Raw genomic sequence first — 22874 nt, forward strand, 5'->3', positions numbered from 1 at the left:
ATCAGACTATGCTATATCAGTGACTGTAGATGTCGCGGGCACATGTTTTTTAAAAATAGAAAAATGGTGCAGCTCTTCTGTCAATGCTGGTTGAACGCTACCACCTCCAGACCAAAGGTTCAGGCCAAATTAATAGACATGCCAATCGACAGAGAAGATCTTTTTGGAATAAAGATCGAATATACATTCCTAGTCATCGAAACTAACACTCATACAGCCAAGTCACTGAGTATGCTACAAAAAGGCGTAATTGCCACACCTTTTGCTTCAGAGAATGCTTTTGAAGGTTTGGCAGGGATTTCTATTCGTCTTATTGCTTCCAGTCTTTTAGAGGAGTCCCTATGCCACAGGTGAGCAATGCACATTGTGATCACAGTCATAGCAAGGTGGCAACAGATAAAGGGGTGTGCCAAAACCCAAAGGTCAATCAGGCTTGACTTTGCCTTTTTTTTAGCACCCCAGTGGGGGCAGGGTGGCACCTGTCATCTTTCATAAATCATTGGTTGCAAATAACAAGAGACCAATGGGTTCTTTCCATATTGACACACAATCACACCTTGGAGTTCCTCACATAACCGCCAATCACACCTCCTGCCTGCAGGTTGAAGAATCATCTGGATGCGCTAACATGGGAAGGGATTGGTGTTCAAAAAAGCCATAGAGCAAGTTCCTTAATGTCAAAAGAATCCGGGAGTCTATTCTTGTTACTTTCAGGTGTGAAAACAAAACTGGAGGATGGAAGCCCATCCACGACATCCGATACCTCAACATGTTCCTCTGCTTCCAACATTCCAAATGGTTACCCTGCAAAGGATCCTGGGTCAAATTTGTAGCAGGGACTTTCTATCATCCGTAGAAATGGAAAACGGCTATTTCCATGTCCCCATTCACCCGAAACATCACAAGTTTCTTCAGTTTGTGGTGGTGGAGTAGCATTACAAATTTAAAGTTCTTCCGTTCAGCCTCAAATTGACCCCAAGAGTCTTTTCCAAATGCCTGGCACCGGCTCCAGCCCATCTCAGAAGGGAAGGGAGTCATATCTACCCTTACCTGGACAACTAAATGGTTCGGTGTTACGCTCACCTGGCTCCCACAGAGGCGTCGATCGGAACTGGACAGCTGCGGTCTCCACCAATGTGACGCGCAGGGCCGAGATGACGGACTGGACTGGCCCACCTAGCTTCGTTTGCTTGGCCCGTAGGAATATTCTTCTGTAAATGGAGAAAGGGAATTAACCACCCGTGGGGTTGAGCGTAAATGCCCCCGGCCCCGCTGTTCTCCCCACAGATCACCTTTGATGTCCCCTCTTATAGTCTCATCTGATGGTTTGAAAAGATGAGCTCTCCATCCTGCATTGGCACGTTGATAACCAGTTGCTTCACTGGCTCGAAGGAATTGGTGAGTTCCAGAACAATATTGACTCTGAAAAGTATGTAGTTCGTAGGAGTTTACATGTCTTACTTTCACTCTTGTCTGATTCCTTGTAGTTTGCAGCTTGACCCCAGTGAAGATTTCCTCGTGGTAGCTGACGAAGTTCAGGTAAGGATTTGGCTTATCCTACACAGTTCAATAAAATAAGGCCAGAATGTAACCTGTGGCTTGCTCCCTTATTCAGGTGTGGAGAGAAAATATGAAGTTCGGGGAATAATGCCTCCGGCTGTAAAATTAGGTAAGTCTATTGTGGTGAGAAGAGTTCCCCTTGTTTGTCCCTTCGTCTCACCTTGTTGTCCTTTTGTTCCCCTTAGGGGCCGGGGTATGGCGAGGATGCAATGGAGACTGCGCCGACCCGTGAAGAGGAATAGTACCCCCGGCGGTAATCAGGTAAGTCTATGGGGGTAGTTACTATTGCCTCTGTTTATTCCCTTGGCTCACCTTTGCTGTTCTTGTGTTCCCATTAGGTGCCAGAGTGCAGCGGGAACGTGCAGAAGGATGCAGTGGTTCGTGAGGATGCTGCGAAGGCCGGTGAGTTCAGCGCGGCGCTGCAGCAGGCGAGGCGGCGCGCGTAAAATGCTTCTTTCTTCCAGCTCGAAGGCGCGGTGGATCCGGAATTCAGGTAAGGATCGAAGGTTTTGCTCTTATTCTAACCTCTTCTCCTTCTGCTCCTCCCTTTTTCTAGCAGCTGCAGACTCGAGGCGGGCGTGGCAGAAAACTGGATGCAGGCTTGCAGACACGGTGAGCGTTACGCTGCTGGATGCAGAATAACGCGAAACGTGTGCTGCTCTTCGGGCGTGGTTTAAATAGCCTCCAAAGTAGTCCCAGGTAAGTATTCCTCCCCAGCCCCACCCGAGTAAAAAATAGCCCCTAGGTAAAATAGTCCCTTCCAAGCCTCATTTGGCTTGGAGCTCTGCAGCATGGTCTGCATCAGGTAAGCTTGCAGCATAGGTAAGTTCTACTCTGAGCCATAAGCGCCAGGACCGCACCCAAACAGTCCCTAGCACGGGTTTTTGGGCTTGCTCAAAATAACTTGATGCCTGCTTCGGGGTTGCTGGACCTGGTCTGGTTCCCCTGGGGTAGGCATCATGACATTCTGTAGCCAACCCTCGAATAACGCCTACCGTACTCAAGAGCCACAGAGAACTGTTTGCATTGTTAGGATTGTAAACTGCAAAATGTCATCCACTACTCCATCCAGGTGTACAGTATTTGTGGGAGTGGCCTTGAACACAACCAATTTGACGGCAAGATCTTCAGAGGAGACTTTGACCCCAAGGGAAGTAACCTCAGTTCGAACAATCAAGTCCCTCTTACGTATGCTATAGTCCTGCTTACCCTTAGTCCAGAACTGCTGACTTTGCATTTGCCTACTGCAAGAGTTTCTGGATGCCCAATGAAGCCACATTTTTGCTCGCTGGGACGACAAGCTCAAGCTCACCAGTGCTTTCCACAAGGCTCTTCTTTGGTGGCAGAATGACAATCTCAGGAAAGGGGCGGCTTTCACAGTACCATATCACGGTTACAGTGACCAAGGATGCATTCATGGATGGTTGGGGCTGCCCACAAGGGGAGTCTCCATGCGTAAGGCTTATGGTCGACAGAGGAATACACTTGGCATATAAACGAATTAGAACTTGGAGAAATGTTTTAGGCCTTGCAGTCCTTCCTGCCCCGGCTATAGGGGACAACTGTGAGAGTGTTCATGGATAACACTATCCCATTGTTTTAAATCAGGAAGCAGGCTGGAACAAGATCGCAGATCCTATGGACTGAGGCACAATATCCATAGAAGGGGGCACTGGCTCAAGGAATTGTTCTGTCTACCTATCATCTACCAGGCATTAGCAAATTGGTTAACTCCCTAAGCTGGGAGCTCCACTCCTGCCACATAAAGGAACTACTGCTTAATAGGTGGACGCCACCTTTTAAACCTAGGGGAAACTGGAGATATACTTATTTGCAACAATCACAAACTCCAATGGGGGTTATTCACCAGGGGATTGTCCCAGCGGGCAGCTTAGGCAACACATTTGGGATTCCATCGGACAACACATTCTTCTACGCATTCCCACCCAGTACCGCTCATCCCACTAGTCCTCCACGCAGTCAAACAGCAACTGTGCAGACTGATCCTCATTGCACTGGCATGGGTGAGACAGTATTGGCTCCCGGAACGTCTGGTATTCTCCAAGATACAAATAATCACAATACTGCCTGTTAACAACCTGCTATCCTGGGAAAGGGGAGACGTTCTTCATCATGGCGCTGCCTGTCGCACCCTCAAAGTCCAGCTCCTCCATTCTTAGAATTTGGTCACATTGACATACCTTAATATCGCAAAGATATTCTAATAATGACTACAGCCTCCTCCATCATCAGTTGCTACAATAAAAACATGAAAAGGTACAGTGTCTAGTGTACCAGCAACAGTGTTGATACCCTCAGGTTTCAACCTCAGCAGATACTGCCATATTTGTTACTCGTAGCAAAAGGAGGGTTATCCTTTTCGCCCACCAAGTCATATTTGGCTACAATATAACACCATCTATGCCCTCTTTATGGTCTGATAGACTGATAAAGGAGTTTATGAATGGACCTTTGAGGGCGTTTGCTTCTGTGCTCAGGTAGCAACATCCTGTAAATTGAACACCATTCTCAACAGGTTGATGGAGCCTCTGTTTGAACCCATGTACAAAGTTGACATAAAACGAATTTCGTGATAGACGGCTTCCTTGGTGGTCATCACCACCACTATGAGGGTGAGTGAAATCCAGGCCTTATCGATGCAACAACTATATTTAGTCTTTCATAAGGACAAGGTACTGCTTTGGGCCAATCCAAAGCTTATGCCAAAGGTGCCATCCTCTTTCCGCTTAAATGAGCCTTTGGTGTTGGCAATGTTCTTCAGTGCTCCAGCAAAGCTTGCAGAAAGATCCCTGCATTCCTTGGATGTGAAGAGGGCACTTACATATGATTTCAATCCCTCAAAGTACTTAAGTCAGACATCTCAACTATTCCTAGTGTTCTGACCGAATGGGACTGGCATCAGGGTTTCCAAAGCCTCTATCTCAAGGTGGCTATCAGCATGCATTGCCTTTTGCTATGGCCATCCTGGATGCCTGCTGCCTGGAAGGCAGAAAGTACATCCTCCAAGAACTAGATCTTCTACCACAGCTCTCATGGGGGCTGTGCCACTTTCAGACATTTGTAGAGTGGCAACACAGAGGTGCCCGCATACTGTCACCTGATTTTACTTCATCGACAAGAAGGCTGTGGAGTAGCTCAGGGCCAGACAGACAGTCCTCCAAAGTTTGTTGTCCTTAGGTGAATATATCCTCCTCCCTCTCTATTGTATGATGTAACTGCTTTATAATATGTTCAACAGCAAGTGAACCTATAAAAGATCCAATGCTGGACAAGGAATAAGTTACTTACCTGTAACTCCTGATCTCCAATATTGGTACCTTCCATACATTCACAAACGACCCTCCCTATAAGCCCACATGAGGCTCAATACTGCACATTGTATGTGCATTAAAAGAATCTGAATATGGGGTGGAGCGAAGGGAGGCACTGGCTATTGGTTAGAGGGTAAATGCCCTAAAAGTTGCTTAATAAAACACTAAAGTGAGTGCAGTTTCTTGTATTTCTAATTCAACATCTGTGTAACTATACCGAGGATTCCCAGCCTGACGACGGGGAATATTCAGCAGCATGTAAATCGATGAAAGATAATGCTGGAGAGCAGAATTTACAGGTAAGTAACTTATTCCTTCGCCGTCTTCTCTCTTTGACCTGTGCACTGCTCCTCCTCAGTCCTCTGGCCAACTTCCCCTCTTCTGTCTCTTCTTTTTTTTCTCACTCTGCTTTTCTTCTTTTGCCCACTTCCTTTTCACTTCATTCTCTTTCCTCCACCCGCGTCTTCGGACTTCTTACTCGTATACCCTCTCTGTTTCTTTCTTGACCTTCGGTCTCCTGTCCCCCTTTTCCTTTTTTCTATTAACCCCTCTGCATGGTTCCGCTGCTCTCTGCTTCTCTCCTCCCCTCTCTACCTTCAGAGGCGTAGCCAGAATTCTCTAACAAGTGGGGCCTGAAGCTAATGTAGTTGGCCCCACTGCAGCAACACTGATATCTGTACATGCCCAAACATTGCCGCTGAGTGGGCATTTACAGATTTTGGGTGGGCCTTGCGCGCTCAGGCCCTAACCTGTCTACGGCTCTGTCTACATTCAGACAGGCCTCTTGCTGTTCTTTCCTGTTCCCTCTGCTCACTAAAGTCAGCAGCTCCTTTTTATACTTCCCTCCTTCCCATGTGATTACCTTAGCCTGACCTGGCCAGCAGTCTCCCCGGACTGCTGATTGACCTCCTAGCGCCTGGTCTGCACTGCCTTCGAGTGACAGTGCCTGCCTCTCATCATCCGCAAATCGAGATCTTAACATCGCTGACCGATATCTTAAGTTTAGGCGGCCCTTTCATGGCGGTTTGGGCCTTTGGCTTGCCTTGCGCCCTGGAGGGCTTCCTCTCTTTCTGGTCCACCCCTTTCCTTCTGTAGCTACCATCAGTGGACTCAGCAGCCCACCGTGCCTCCACTAGTCTGGCTGCCTATAAAACTCTCCAGCAGCTGACCACAGCGTGCCAGCTGATCCTTACTTCAGAGACCTCCCCTGGCTTCTCTTCTGAAGTCATCTGTACAGGCCACCTCCCATGATGGTAAGGAACATTGTAACTAACAAGCGGTCCATAGGTTCCTTTCAAAGCCAAGCTCATTGTTCAGCAACCCTCTCCATAGAGCTGCCTCTGACTCTCGTGCCCCTCCGGTTGCCCTCGAAGCAGGGCATGTGACTTCCTCACAGGCCATCTCAATCAAGTGGGACATCTTCTGTGTAATCTTTTCCACTGTAGACAGGAAAAGGTTTGCAAGAGCTGAAGAACAAGAAGCACTTTTCTCTCTAAAGCATCATTTGTAATCATGTAAAATGTGACCCAATAGTCAGCCCAAATAAGCAGTATAAAGAGCAAGTTTCTAAAGCTAATGGACATGTTAAGGGAGACTGAGTAAAGGATACGTGGAGTGGGAGACACAGTGTAGCACACAGCGGTGCCTTTTTAGGGTTAACGAATAGCATCAGGGTAAAATAGCCAATTTCAAAATGGAGCTGGTCGCAATTATAGCTGCATAACAGCTTAGCCAGAAAGAAAGACACTAAAATCTGAAGCTAATATAATGTGGTTGTTTTTTGGTGAGATCTGCGCTGGCAGCCGCCACACCCTCGCCTTCCAGAGCTCTTACCTGTGCATTCACACCATGGGCCGAACATACAAACCTTTCGAAACCAGTTAATTTCCATGATACAGTGAGAATCTCCAAGGCAGTGAGAATGCAGAAGGATATTAGTTACCACCACTTGGGCATAATGTCCTACTTCCCAGGCGCCATTCAGCACGCCTAAAACCAATGAACCAGTGGAACGTTATGAAGCTGGACTGCATTAAATAAATGTTCAGTACATCATAGAGGGTCTTTTCCTCTAGCCTGAAGAGATGGGCAACGGGAAAGTCACACTTATTTCATGATCCCCTGTTTGTCTCAAATATACATTCAGGCTCCTCACTCGTATTGATGTTTTCAACTTTTAGTTGCTGCCCTCAAGCTGTTTTGGGAATTTTGCAATGGTGGGCAAGGTTCTGTGGGATGTATGATCCAAGTATTGTGGGAGTATCAGCAGCCGGTTTGCTTCAGTTTTTGTGGTCCTAGATGGTTGGGTCTTCTCGCTCAATGAGAGATGCGTCCCTTTAAATGAGCGATTTCTTTTGTGTGTTTGAATGCCACCTCCTATGAAATTGCTCTCATTGGCTCTGAATTCAGTACTGCGGCACTGTGTTGCTTTGCTATTGCTTTATATTATCAAAATGCAAGCTTTATTCATTCCTACACTATAAGTTGGCAAGTTGGGTGCTGGGGGTATGGCGACAGGGCAGTAGAGCTACATAAGTGTCAAGGGTATCGAGAATCTCCTCTTGATCCTGTAGGATCTCGGCCTCCCTTACTTCCCTTTCCTCCTCACCTCGTATTCCCCGGCGTAGGTTCAGGGTCTGGTTCTCCTTAGGCTTGGCCTTCCCTTTTTTTTGTAGATGAGAGCGGCCGAAGGAGGCCGCCACCGCGACACCCCAAGGGTGAGCGGTGGTGACCCTCCGCGGCCGCGGAGTTGGGGGAAAAAAGCCAGAGGCTGAAAAAAACCCAGAGATCTGTAGATGAATCGTCTGTAGTAGGAAGCACTTGACACTTGCAGGAGCTGAGTATCTGCTGGAGAAGAGGCACACACCCTTCCAGAACTGGGCAGCAGGCCTCCAAGGAGGAATAGCAGAGGCAGGTAAGAAATCGGAAGTCCGAAGTATCAGCAACAAGGTAAGAGGGCTAGGCAAGGCAAATCCGAAGTGTATTACTGGGTACGGTACACAGAAGGAGCCAATAAACAAGAAAAGGCGAGTGGAGGAAGGTAAGTAAGAAAGGCGGAAGGATAGAAAAGACGGAAAGGCAAGAATAGTAAACAAAGACGGGCGGAAGGGGAGGTAAGGAAACGGGAACGAAGTAATAGAGGGAAGTTAGTTAGGCGGTAGGACGGGAAGGGAATGGAGAACGGGAGCGAGGAAAGGGGGAGAGGGAGGAATCAAGAATCGGAGCGAGCTCCGGAAAGAGAAACCTGGGAAGGAGAGTACCTAGAGCCGGAGCGGGGTGACCGGAGAGGGTACAAGAAAACTAACAAGGAAGGGGGGGTTTGAGTACGGAAAACAAAACGGTAGCAGGGGACACGAGCACGAAAGACAAGCAGCAGCCGAAAAACAGGAGCGTTGCAACGCACCCGAACACAGGAAGGGGCGGGCTATAACCTGTGTCGGGATACGTTGCTGAAAAGACTAGACCGCTGCACTGGGTAGAGGAAGCGTGATCGGGATATCCGTACGCCGCTTCCACCTATTCCAGAGCTTCCAGGCTCCCCGAGCCGTGACAATAAGCTTCGCTCAGAGTGACAGTTAACATATTTTAAACCTCATCCAATTTAAAAGGAGGGAATTTACCAGGAGGACCCCGGATTTTGACTGCTTATACTTTGGTATCCAGCCAGGAGCGCTAAATCTTGACACTGACCCTTTCATAGTTGCTGAACGCCGTTCAGACAGAATTACCAGCTTAAAGTACCTCTGAGGACTTATCTATAGCTATTTCTCACCCTAAATTAGCATATTGAGCTACTCACAGTGGCTGGCTTCTCTGCAAGTTATAGCCTTTCAAGTTCAATTAGAAGAGGCTGTTGTGGATTATTTCCAATTAAATTAGGACTTTTCCTCAATAAGGATTATGGATTGGCAAACTTTTAAAAGCCACATCCACATTATTCGCCTGTCCACTGAGTTGGATGCGCATAAGGTCTCATAGAGGAGACCGCTTTTGCTGGAGACAGAGAATTTCCCTTCAAATGACAAATTATTCATGTAGAGAAGGATGCACCCAGACCAACATTTCTGAATGCCATCAGAGCATGCTTAAGGGGAACCAATGGCCGTACATGGACCTGGGGTTGATGATGCTGAAAGGAGCTGTGGCTGGCGGCTGAACAGAGAACAAAACCTCCCAAATTAACAGCATGGAGGGATCTCTTGGTGAGAATGTAACTCCACCGGAGGCCATAAATGCACAATGCAGGATTTGGTCACCTTATTAATTTGTATTAGACCAAGAGGTGGTAGACATGGGGTTTTGGAGTGGGCTACTACACAGCAGGCTGTTGAGGCGGTCGGTGAATCAGAGCAGTGCACCACAGTTTTATCTTTGATGATCAGGGTGGATAGGGTATGGTGTGGGTGACGTACAAGAATGTTTCTTCAACTTGAATATCCACATTAATAAGCAAAAGGAACACAGCCAATCACATTCTTGACACGTTTTTAAAAAACAATGATTCCTGATTGCAACATATGTGAAATAAAAATCCCAGATTGTACTGCTCCTGGGTGCATGATTAGGACTCGTGGTGCAATTTTGAATACATAACAATAGCAACATTCAAATCCCAACTATGTGTTCTGTGTTAAGTATGAATATGGTAATTTGAATTTCAAAGTCCACTCTGGCCCTACAGCCCTATGAATAAATCTGCATGGATTGTATGAAGTCCAATATCGCAACTGATCCAACCTGAGGCCCTTGGCATTGGCCACTGTCCGTAATATCAATAGTCAATATGGCTCTGGGCGAAGCCCTGATCTACCCAGGCAGGTTAAGTAATCAAAATAACCAGTTGATCAGGGTGAACAAACAAAGCTAACACACTCTAATGTTCATTGAGTCATCGAGTAATCAATCAATCTTTTTGGTTAAACAAATCAATTTTAGTTTTAACCACTTTTCTACAAATATATATTCGTAACAGGACAAATAGTGGTAAATATACAATGCCCATACATCATGGAGGGCCATTTTGGTCCATGTATTTTGGACAAGATTTTTGGGCATAAACATAACAAGGTCCCTTATGACATTTTGGGATCAAACAATCTGGTTCTACAGAACAATGTTGGTGTAAAAGAATTTACTATAGTGAGTGTTTGTGTTTGACAATACTGTGGCAACTTGTTATTTTCACTCTTCGTAATATGCCACACAGACACACAAACACAAAGCAACATGATGGGACCATATGCTTTCCCACCCACCTATATCTGACAAAGGAACACGTTTATGTACACTGGAGCCAGGCATGCCCCTGTGCCTCGTTTTATCTTTTCTACAGGCTGTAATGGAGAAATATATATATATATGTATATATATATATTTCTGAAGCTTGTGGAATCTGCTTAGATCACATGCTGTGCATAGGCCGACATCTAGTGGAAGCTGCGGAGTATTACAGTTTGTTTTTCGAAACTCGAAAATGGGCGTCGACACAGGGCGTGCCAGTAATACTATCCCTAATGTGACGTCCACGCGTCTAGGATCCTCAGATTGTTTTTTTCCGCCATACTAGTCGGAAGCATTTTGCGGAGTCCCCTGGCCTTAGCCATACGTTTGCTAAAATATTTAAAATATTAATCTATTGACATCCTTCCCCACCCCAACGTCGAACTTCGACACTCGACGCCGGCTGGAGAAGAAATCGACCGTCGGCTGCTGCACGACGGATTTGGGCCTCGGAAGGCCTCTGGCCTCGGCCCGGGCCTTGGAAGGCCTCTGGCCTATGCCCTGCAAGTAGGGAGAGTGGGGGGTTGTACATACTCTACACTCGTGGTATATAGGTACACCTTATACATTTCCTACACTTAACAGCCCGGTGCGTATGGAGGGTACCCCTTTTCAATTCTGCCCCAAGTGCAATCGCAAATACCCTTGGGTCGACAGGCAGGGCACGTGCAATCTCTGCTTGCCGAGGGACCACCCCGAAGCAAACTGCAGAGCGTGTAGTAGGTTTAAACCTAAGACACTTAAGGACCGTTCTCCGAAGCGTTGGCCCCACCACGCCAGGCAGGCGGCCATGGCAGCGGAGGGCGCCTTCAGCGACGGCAGCGACGCCGTACTTTCGGACGGCGAGGGCATTACGGCGTCGAAAGACAGCCGACCGCAGGCCCCCGACCTCGGAAGGTCGTCCGGCAGGGCGGCTATGGGGAAGACCCCGGGCGACACAAGCGCTTCACACACTACACACACTAAACACACAAAGTCCAACCGAGACTCGACGACGTCGAGTTCTCGGAAAGAGGCACAAACAGAACGGTCCGATTCGGTGTCCTCTGGGCGCTCGCGATCAAGATCGCCGCATGACCCAGGCAATCATCCACTCTTGCCAAGAGTGCCTCGCTCCCTAGGCTAACAGAAGTTCGATCGTCGGAAGACGAAGACGACTTCCACCCCCAGGCCGCGCTCCAGGAGTCGGAGCCCGCAGTCAAAATCAGCAAGGCCCCACTCTCGAAGGACAGGGACTCCACCCCCGATCCTCTGGAAAACCTCTGGAGCCACTAAAGGACAGGGAAAACATTTTTCCACTCACGGGGAGGGGGGAGAACAGCAGAAGAAGCAGACTTTGCTCTCTTCCACACCTGTGAAACACACCACTCCCCCTAAACAGACAGACAAAACCAGGTCTGCTGATATGTCTAAAACCAGTAAATCTACTCAAGATAAATCCCATAGACTTGCTGAGAGAGTCATTCCCAGTTCCAGAAAATGGTCGAGTGAAGACATAGATAGGGTCATGTCAAGGATGTCTTCTTTGGCTGATTTTTATGACAAAAATCCAGAACATTTCCTCTCCTATGATCCACAAAGGGCGACACCCTCAGGCTCTAATGATCCTATCCCCCCGAGTAAAAAGCCCCGGTTTGAAACACTGATGAGGTCAGACCCCTTCGAGGTACAACCTTACTCAAGACCATACTCACTGTATAAAGGAGAGGCTTCCTTTGGTGAGGACCAAGAATTTGGCATGGTAGAAGAACAAACCGGGACGGGCTACTATGGGGATGATGAGGACCAGGAAGAGGAAGAGGAAGACCCGGAAACATACAGAGTAGATTCCCCTGTAGAGAACGAAGCCCCGGTTACCGACTCCCCGGTCGATAACCAACCTCTCCTAAACGAAAATTTCCATACTGACACCCACGGTGTCCAGGAGGAGAGGGACTTCGCAGAAGAGTTAGTGGGAGAAAGGAGGCCTGTTGCCCAGACCATCCCTATCCTTAAGTCCATTCAGCGAAGAATAGACCCGTCCCTGGTGAAACCGAACCTCACCAGAGCAGTCAATCCCAGGGTGGAAAAACTTTTCAGGGCGGTCCAGTCTGACCCTCTCTATATAAGAGGCCATCTGAAGCCAGACTCCCTAGTTGGCACCAACAATCGTAAGAGGGCAGGAACACCCTTATCATCACCGAAGGTCCTCCCGACAAGGAGAGCAAAAAACTATACGGTTTCGGCAGGAAAGTAGCCTCAACGTCTGCCTATCAAGCAAGGATTGCAAACTCCACCACCCTGTTGGCCAGCTACAACTGCCATCAGTGGGAAGAAGTCGCGGCACTCATAGCCTCTGCTCCTGAACCTTTAAAGGGCCAGTTAGCTCGGATTTCCGCGGAGGGTGGAGCCGTTTCTGGTTGCATTTTGAAAGCAACTTTCGTCGCCGCGGACAACGCAGGCAGATTGATAGCAGAAGGCACTGTTATTAAAAGACATGCGTGGTTACGGCAGTCTGGTTTTAAGGCAGAAACCCAGGCATCATTGTTGGACAAACCGGTCGAAACCGATCTGTTTGGTAAGGCGGTCGAAGACGCACTGAAGAATGCCATGGACGAATACGAAACACTCAAGTCCCTTGGCCAGTTAACCAATAAACCCCTAACCAGAGAGGGAATAGTAATTTTCGTCGCCCACGCGGGCAAAATTCCCAGAGAGGATCGAACTATTCCCAGGGGCAGGGTACACAGTGGAACAACAACCAACAGTCTACCCAGGGTTATGGCAGGGGTAATAGGAGAGGTCGTGGTAAAGGCAGAGGCAGTCCCAGCAAGGGAGGCGGCACGCCTCCACCAAAGCAGTGACGCTCAGGTCAGGGTCCCTTCTCACGCAAACCCCAGTAGGGGGACGCATTTCCAACTTCACCCAGGCGTGGGAAGGGATCACATCAGACAGATGGGTGCTGTCAACAATATCCACAGGATATTGTATAGAGCTACTGCAGCGTCCCCGGAACCATCCTCCACGACAAAGAGTACACTCTTTAGAACATCAGAAGATTCTCCTCGAGGAGATCGCCATTCTGCTAGAAAAGGACGCGATAGAACTCGTCCCGGGACACCAGGTAAACAAGGGTATTTATTCAACTTACTTCCTTGTGCCAAAGAAAGACTTGACAATGCGCCCAGTATTGGATTTACGGCCTGCCAACAAGTATGTCAAGCCCCAAAAGTTTCGTATGACCACGCTACAAGAGGTAATCCCCCTCCTAAAAAAGGGGGATTACATGGCAACCTTGGATATGAAAGATGCTTATTTTCATATTTCCATGTTCCCAGCGCACAGAAAGTATTTGCGCCTCAAGTTGGACAGTCGACACTACCAATTCAAGGTACTGCCCTTCGGGATAGCTTCGGCACCAAGGGTATTCACCAAGGTACTGGCGGTGGCGGCTGCATACCTACGCAGGGAGGCAATCCCAGTGTACCCTTATCTGGACGACTGGCTCATAACGGGGGGAAACCCCAGGAATTTTCAGGACAAACATTTAAAGGACTATCGACCTCCTCCACGAGTTAGGCTTCTCAATCAACGAGAAAAAGTCAAGCCTGGTGCCAAGCACCTCCAAACAATTCCTAGGAGCAATCCTAGATACTCAAGAGGGGTTGACCTTTCCTTCAGAAGAATGAATTCGGAATATACTACTGCAAATTCCGCATTATCAGTCCGGTCAACAAATAACGGTACGCAAAGCAATGCGTCTACTGGGCATGATGGCGTCATGTATTTACCTGGTCCCCCACGCACGCCTGCTCATGCGTCCCATGTAGGAATGGTTGGCGAAACAGTGGTCTCAGGCAAGTGGTCAGTGGGACGATCTAGTGGTCGTTTCGCCAACACTGGTACAAAGCCTTCACTGGTGGACAAGAGAGAATCTCGCACAGGGGAAACCCTTTTACGATCCCGTACAGGCAGTAGTCACTACAGATGCATGTCTGACGGGGTGGGGAGCTCACCATCTCCACCACACAGCTCAGGGTCTCTGGTCTCACTCAGTGGCCAAGAACCACATCAACCTGCTAGAGCTTCTGGCAGTATTCAGAGATCTTCAGGCGTTCGAGCCCCACCTACTAAACCTGTCAGTGCAAATCCGGACGGACACCACAACAGCCATGTTCTACCTGAACAAGCAAGGAGGGACTCGATCGCCAAATCTGTCCAAGCTTGCCCAGAAAATCTGGATATGGGCACTCAGACGGAACATCTTCCTGTCATCACAACATGTTCCAGGGGAGCTCAATTCCTAGCGGATGCTCTGAGCAGAGACTCCCTCCCAGAGGAACACAAATGGGTTCTACACAGAGAGGTCGTAGAAGATATCTTCTCTAAGTGGGGTTTCCCCACTATAGACTTATTCGCCACAAGCGAAAACAGACAATGCCCAGGATTTGCATCCAGGTTCCCCCAACCAGACTCCCAGGGGAACGCCCTGTGGATGAACTGGTCAGGGATGTTTGCGTACGCTTTTCCACCAACTCCTCTCATCAGGAAAGTGGTGAACAAGATGAACAGAAAGTCGATGACGCTCGTCCTAGTTGCTCCCATGTGGGCAAGACAACCGTGGTTCCCACACCTACGCAGGATGGCGGTGTGGGAGCCCATCAAACTTCCAGCCTGGTACAACCTACTGTCCCAGCACCAAGGTCAAACAGTGCACCAGCAACCCAACTCAATTAACCTGGCAGCATGGCTCCTATCGTCATATAGTTTGGACATCTCAATTTGCCACAGAGGTGTATGGACATCCTAAAGGAATCTAGGAAACCAAACACAAGGCACTGTTACTTTGACAAGTGGAAGAGGTTCGTTATCTGGTGCCAGAGTAGACAAATCAACCCGATTGATTGCACTCCTTCCACTATTGTTACATACATCCTCCACCTGCTAGATGCAGGATTGGTTTTTAACTCACTGAAAGTACACCTGGCAGCCCTGTCGGCTTACGCCACTTCCCATAGCAAGGTTTTGTGGTGGAAAGTACCAGTAGTTAAAGCCTTCATGGAAGGAGTAAAGAGACTTCACCCTCCTATTTCAAACCCACCACCAGGGTGGGACCTTAATGTGGTGCTAGCCAAGCTCATGGGCGCCCCTTTCCAACCCATGCATAAAAGCAGTCTCAAACACCTGACTTATAAAACGGCCTTCTTAGTAGTTATTACTTCTATAAGAAGGGTCAGTGAAATTCAGGCTCTGTCAGTGCAGGATCCCTTCTTTACTGTCCATAAAGACAAACTGGTTTTACGCACACACCCTAGGTTCTCACCTAAATTTATATCAAAATTCCATGTAAACCAGTCCATCGAGCTTCCGGCTTTCTACCAGGACCCGCAAAGCTCGACTGAGGTGAAACTACACACCCTAGATGTGTGCAGGGCGGTCCTCTACTATGTAAATAAAACCAGACCGCTAAGAAAAACAGATCAACTGTTTGTCTCCGTAGCTACAGGCAGAGAGGGGGATCACGTCTCTAAAGGTGCCATCTCGAAGTGGATTATTAACTGTATCCAGCTGTGTTACTCACTCTCTGAAAGAACTCTGCCTTTCATGCCAAGAGCCCACTCTACTAGAGGCATTGGGGCCACTGTGGCAAATGTACCCCTTGACACCATTTGCAAAGCAGCTACTTGGAGCTCTATTCACACTTTTACTCAGCATTACTGCATTAACACCCACTCCAAGGCAGATACACAAGTGGGACAAGTGGTTCTAAGACACTTATTTGCTCATGACCCTTCTCACATCCCACCTCCTTCAGGAACTGCTCGCTAATCTATGCACAGCATGTGATCTAAGCAGATTCCACAAGCCTCAGAAGGGATACATTACTCACCGTAATCGTATTTCTGATGCTTGTATCTGCTTAGATTCACATGCGACCCACCCTTCCTCCCCTCTGAGAGAAGGCGCATGATTGCTTGTAGTCTTACCTTTCTGTCTATCTGCTTGGATTATCTGTACTCACGCTACTCCTCATGCTACCTCATGTCAGAAAAAATACAATCTGAGGATCCTAGACGCGTGAGGGATCTTGGGTACAGTGGACGTCACACTAGGGATAGTATTACTGGCACGCCCTGTGTCGACGCCCATTTTCGAGTTTCGAAAAACAAACTGTAATACTCTGCAGCTTCCACTAGATGTCGGCCTATGCACAGCATGTGAATCTAAGCAGATACAAGCATCAGAAATACGATTACAGTGAGTAATGTATTATATATATATATATATATATGTGTGATTTGGGCGCCCAGTTCCATTCGGGTTGAGTTCTAGGTTCCAACAGAACCAAAGTATGGCTTCAAATCTTCTGTAAAAATTGCCTAGAGATCGTTGGGAAACTCTCCCAGCAGGTGTGAGCCCACCATTCTCTTGCAACTAGTGTGTTTGATGTAGAAGACTGAGAAAAGTATATCGAGCATTTATCAAGCTGCAAATCGAGAACTCGCACAGGAAAAGTGGATGAACTAATAGAGATGGAAGCCAGATCTGGAGTCAGCCATTTTGACCTGTCGTACTATAGTGAACTAGGTTCAATGTAGGCACAACCCAACCTCATCCTGTAGGAATTCTGACACTGGGCCTAACCGATACCAACCAAAATACGCCAGATGGGCCCTTCCCAAACCGATCCCTGAGATGCGAAATGAAATGTAGATGGGCACATTTCTCCATTCTGACATAGGCATGTTCTCGGTTGGCTGCACTTTTGACTAGGGTGAATATTGAAATACGATAATTAACCAGGCGGACCAAAAAGCCAAGGTCAACCACTTGTTTGTTTGGGATACTTATTGTAAACAGCGATTGCTGCTGGAATGGCAAGAGCTGGTTGTCCCTACTTACGAAAGAAGACTGAATGACTTTATTCCAGACTTGTACATTTTTCGTCATTTAGTGGCTGAGTTGCCATCTCCACAAGTGGTGACTATTAATAATACATTATGTATGGGGACATTATTGCCTGATACCAAAGTGGGTGTAAGGTCCAACGTCTTGATAGACTTTGTCGAGTTCATGGAGATTTGATAGTTATGCTGACATCCTGCGCTAGGGTGATTGTGCAACGATGGAGAGGAGAGCGGTCCGTTCTCAATCCATGACAGTTTACTCATTTGTGATCAAGTGTATAATTGATTTGAATATTGAAACCCTTTTATCATCAAAGTAAATTCAGCTGATGATTATCAGTGGCGGGGGGGTTTGAGGGGGTGGGATGGAGACTGTTTCTCCCTTAGTTGGCTCATTTTCTTTGCTCTTGCATTTTTTCACAATTTGATGTTATAATTCATAACTAAAAAAAGGGTCATATGAAATAGTTACCTCTGTTACACTATATCTCCTCATGCCTAGACACTGATGGTGATCTCCTCTCTTGCAGGGCTGCTGACGGTGGTGCTATGTCCGGGGTGAAACACCACTTTCATGGTGTAATAGCAGGACTGAGCTCCATGTGTCCATGTGCCTCCCTGGGAAACACCAGACTCCCCTGGGTCACTGGTAAGAATGGAATTAATTCAAAACTAATTTCACCACTGCATATCACATTTCATTGTGGTCGAACGTATATCATTAATGGTACTGTACATAAGCGGTACATTTTTGGGGGCTATTATTGGAGAGGCACTCCCCCCTTCGCCCCCCAGCTTCAATCTCCTAAAACTCTGGACCTCATTACGAGGTGGGAGGTAAGGGATTACCGGCAGCGGTAAGGGCGCCGGTGCCGGTAATCCTTTATCTCCCTACTACGAGTTCCCTTTGCGGGTCCTTCCCTAATGCCTGGATTTTGCAGGCGTTAAGGACGGGACCCTTAAAGGGACTCTAGAGCTAATAACGGTACCGCAATTTGCGGTACCGTTATTAGCGCCTTCCCCATTCCCACTGAGCCCTATGGTGGCTCATATGGGAATGGGGAATGGCCCTGGTGAATGGGGAATTACCGGTCCCTCCGACCTCGGAATGGACCGGTAATTGCTCCATTCACCAGGGCGGAGTCGGAAGGGTTTTGGAGGCAGCCATGGAGCTAATAGCTCCACGGCTACCTCCAACCTCGTAATGAGGCCCTCTGTATTTAAAACATAGGGAGAGGAAATGGAAGAATCTTTTTATATCCTGTGGTGGGGCAGATACGCTCCTAGAGGAGGGAATGTGAAACTACAGCGACAGGTGAGACCAGGGGTGCAGGTGAATGTAGGCTTTGCCCATCCCACCCCTACCCATCCAATCTGCCCACCATAGACTTTACTTCCTTAGATCCAGAGAAGCTAAAGGATATGACACAAGGACCTATGGTGCAGGAAAGGAATAGGATGGGCTGGCCTCACACTGTTAGTCCACTTTTGCTGGAGGTGGTGTTTGAAACCCCTTGTGTTGTTGATTAGTTGGTTCCACTTGCTGCCCTTAATACTCACTTTAGTCGCCTCTCTTTCAGTGTCTCATCACGACACAGAGATCCCCTTTAACCACAGTTTCATTGAGTCTCCATCCACTGGCTGGGACAATGGGAGCTTCTCTTCCTTTGACAGTGAAGAAGGGGACCCCATCTACTGTACCCCGCCCCGAGAAGGTAAGAGCACCAGATCTTTACTACTCCTAAACCTAATGCGCCACATGAATCACGTGCTGGCTGTGTGTGTGTATGTTTCTTTTATGACTCCTTTTGCTTCTATCTTAGTTTTCATCACTGTACCTTCACCAATGCCCCATGTGTTGGCATAAACAAGGCCGGGACGGTAAACTGTCTTGTGATCAATTTACTGTACATCTGCAATCTAAATTTCACTCTAAATTAGTGAGAGATGTGGCACTTCAGGAGCCTAACACCTTTGGAGTGGACACAATAATCCTACAACTTGACTGGCTGGCATGATCCTTGAAAACTGCTCAAGACCCCCTGGTCCTCTACACAATCAAGCCTTGTGGTGTGGAGCCCAAGGCCAGTCTTAGGAGAGTGCTGCATCCTGGACAGTCTAACTGTCCTTAAGCTCTGAAGTCTATCTTCCCAGATGCCCTGAATACCTAGGGAAATAACCATATATGTACCCCACACTTGCTTTATCTCTCTCCACTCCAATTCTCAATTCTTTTCAGAGCTCTACAGATAAATGTAACCATTAAGGAGAAAGGGAAGGAACAGGAAGGGTCGTCTGAAGACATTGCAGGGAAGAGGCCCGGCCATGGAGATCTGCTTGCCTAGGATATTTTTTGTCCTGGTCCTTTTCATTTTTGTAATTTTTATATTTGTACTATTTTTAACTTCCTTTCGTCCATGTTTCTTCATCCTCTCATTCTATATTTAATCGTCCATCGCTCTATATTCTTCATCCCCTTCACTCTCTTCTCCCACTGAACTGTAAGGCAGCCCGGGTTGTATTACATGCTACACCTATAACATTCACCTTTATAATCATTTTCTAATTTTATTGAAGCTTTGGAGTCTTATGCTCACTTGAACACGTGGGACATTGGGTCTTGTTTGAAAAGCCAGGCCTCTGCTTTATATTGAAGGGGATCCTGGTGTTCTCTGAGACTCTTCATGCAATGATGCTAGAATGGGATGTAACATGTGAAACTGTTTTTTGTAAGTAACCTTGAGCTTTAAGTTGGTCTATTTATTGTGCATCTGACGTTCTACAAAGTGTCCTTTTGCATCCACTAGAGGACTTGTGCTGTTCTCATTCCTTCTTTTTCTATCAATTGAAGGTATTGCACATAAGGCGTTTGAGGATGGCCTCCCTATGCCTTTTGTTAGTTAAAGATTCTCTTTACAGCACCTTTCCTTCGGTTTGGGGGTGTTTGATCGTCTGAGAAATGATTGTGACAAACTGTTAGAAAAAAACAGCCCGCATGCGATCACTTCTCCGATGATCAAACATGCTCACACCAACCCACGCCCCACCCACCTTCCCCCTTCCCTACTAACCTCTTTGCTTGCCGCCTGGTCCACTTCAGCCCTCCGGCGTCCGATCCTTCCCTCTAACGCGGGTCTGATCCGATGCAGCAAGGTCTTTTTTCTTCTTTTCTTTTTTTTTCGGTCCCCTCCTCTCCCCGCCTCCAATATTTAGGAAGTGGGGGACGCCCCTGCAAACCCCCAAGGTTAATACATACCGAACATAGGGAGCGGGGGACACCCTCGTAACCCCCGCTCCACATGTTCAGTATGTATTTGCCTAATTGTTCGGTTTTATTTGATCGAATGTTACTGGCCAAATTCAGTCAAATGTAACATTCGGTCAAATAAAACAGAACAGTTATAATAAAACCTTTCCTTCCATTTCTGTGGACCCCCAAACCTTTTGCTTTTATTCTTGATTCTGACCTGCTCTTTTTTACTGTGCCGTGAAGCCTTCAGCTTATATGACCTTCCAGTGCATGGGATAGCAGAGGCTTTTCGCGTTCAACTGCAGGGCCATGGGCGTTTGCTGGTAGTGGGTGGGAACTGCCTGGTCCCAATCCACAAACTGTTTTCGGTGTGTTTGCGTGGTATTCATTCATGACTTGTGTCACCAGCTGTCCTGATTGGACCACTGCTGGGGTCTGTGTGTGGGTCAGATCTTTGATTGGCTAGTAGGAGTTTCAGCTCCTACCTGTTTTCTTGGATAAGAGCAGGACCCCTGCACCCACTCTAGAGAGATCCTGGAAGAAATCAAAGGAGGCAAGTATCCTGTGCAGCTGCAAAACCGGCAAGGAGTCCCTGGACCCATTGGAAGAAGGCCTTGCGACCAACTTCTGCTGCTGTCCTGGAAGAGCTTTGTCTTGCTGCTGAACTCCAGCAGTCCTGCGAAGCAGCTGCGACCCTTGGAGTGGGGCTAACATCTATTCTCGATGTCAGCTCGGAATCCTATGAAGAAGAACCTTCGGAAGTGCCCCTGGGCCACCCAGTGGCTGACCAGCTCAAAATATGGGTCTACCGCGCTGTAGGCATCGCTGTTCTGAGTTGAGGCCTGGAACATGAGGGATCCTCTGCTTGTGATACAAAACTCAACTCTGCAAAATGTTGTGGTCCTAGCATCAAGGGGACCCGAGATATGAGGCGAAGTATGACCATGGCAAGTGAGTCCTCCTGAGTCACTGTGCATCGGTGGCCGTCATCCGAAACTGCTTTCCTATGTCCAGTCCAGTACTGAGGGGGGCTCTGCATCGAGTTCTGCTGCATTCTCCCACCTGACGACCTTGCACCAGCATTTGTCGTCGACTGGAGAAGTGCTCGAACCTGCAACCCCTGGGCATCAAGGGCTGAAGTTCGCGCAGGCAGGCCGAACGTTGGGGACACTTTTGGTGGTTAGAACAGCTTGTCCTCTACCACTTGGAACTGTTCATTGGACCCCAGAGACCCTACACTCATTGTTCCAGCCTAACAAAACTGTATGGAACGTTGGTGAACTTTTGGGCACAAGGCCCCATACATTTTAGGGATGGACTTCTAAAGTTAGTGTTGTATCTCCGTGGACTGTAATGATGCATACTAATACTCGCCTTCCTTTTCAGAGGTTTGGTATGTATTTAGATATACTCCAGTGATTATATATATATCTTATATATATATATATATATATATATATATATATATATATATATATATATATATATATATATATATATTCTTTTATTTAGTGTTGTGTGAGAACATTACATGCTAGTAGTATTTTTTCTCATTGTTATATGGCCATACATAAATACGTTTTTTAATTTCTGATTGTCCCTGACTTTGCACTGTGCGTACTCATTGGGGACCCCCTACAAGTTCACAGATTATTTGACCTAGGGAGGAGGTTAAAATGGTGAACTGTACGGGGCCAAGAATGGGGTCTTGGAGTACGCCAACAAGGAGGGGGTTAAATCAGAGGTGTCTGTCTTTCAAGAGTTGAAAAGGGACGGATTGCGAAGTTAAGAGACAACCCATGCAAGAGCGGTGTCCTGAATGTCGAGGTCGAAAAGGGTCAGAAGAAGACACGAGAGGTCCACTGTGTCAAAAGCAGCTAAAATGCCAAGTAGAACAAGAGGAGAGGAACGTTTGGAGTGCTGAGCAGATGTCAGAAATTTAGAATGTGGATCGGGGCAGACCTGGTAGATGAACAGCTGCAAAATCTAGATTAGAGAAGTTCGGGAAGGACATTCGATTAGAGGTCCAAGTAGATTCTGTTGAAGATGAGATGTTCAAGGAATTTACAATAGTGTGGGAGGAGAGAAACAGGCCAGTAGTTTGCAGTATTGTTGTTGTCAGTTGAGGTCTTCTTGAGCATTGCTAGGGCAGTTGCTACCTTGAAGCAGGCTGGAAAGACTTTAAGGGAAAGATGAAGGTTGAAGAGGGATGCGCGATAAGGGCAGGTAATGGGAGCAAGCTCCTTGATAGTCTGCAGGGAAAATGGGTCAGCAGGCCCACAGGAGGGGTTGGAAGTGTAGCCCATTTTCCAAATGGGGCCTGGCTAGGTTGGGCTACATATGTCCCCTAAGGGAAATGTAGAAATAAAGACAGATACACCAGGGTGTATGTATATAACACTTTATTTAGTGTTTGTGTATTGTGCAGTATTTGTGTTTATTTGGAGAACCCACCTGAAATGAAGCGTCCAGCCCATCCTGGGGCTGGATGTAATGTTGAATGAGAAGGGAAAACCAAATACAGCTATCCTGCCCAAGAATGGGCTGGTCAGGGGAGAAAGGATT

General features: G+C 47.5%; 1 protein-coding gene across 1 annotated transcript in view; it reads left to right on the forward strand.

Annotated features, from left to right (window-relative positions):
- SCARF1 (scavenger receptor class F member 1) overlaps positions 1-22874 on the forward strand; it is a 220976-nt gene that overhangs the window by 143111 nt on the left and 54991 nt on the right. Inside the window, exons 9-10 of the mRNA XM_069615410.1 lie at positions 17590-17708; positions 18640-18774. Of these exons, the coding sequence (XP_069471511.1) occupies positions 17590-17708; positions 18640-18774 (254 nt within the window). The remainder of the gene's footprint in view (positions 1-17589; positions 17709-18639; positions 18775-22874) is intronic.

The sequence above is a fragment of the Ambystoma mexicanum genome, chromosome 9 (genome assembly GCF_040938575.1).
Source record: "Ambystoma mexicanum isolate Mex_15411 chromosome 9, UKY_AmexF1_1, whole genome shotgun sequence".
NCBI lineage: Eukaryota > Metazoa > Chordata > Amphibia > Caudata > Ambystomatidae > Ambystoma > Ambystoma mexicanum.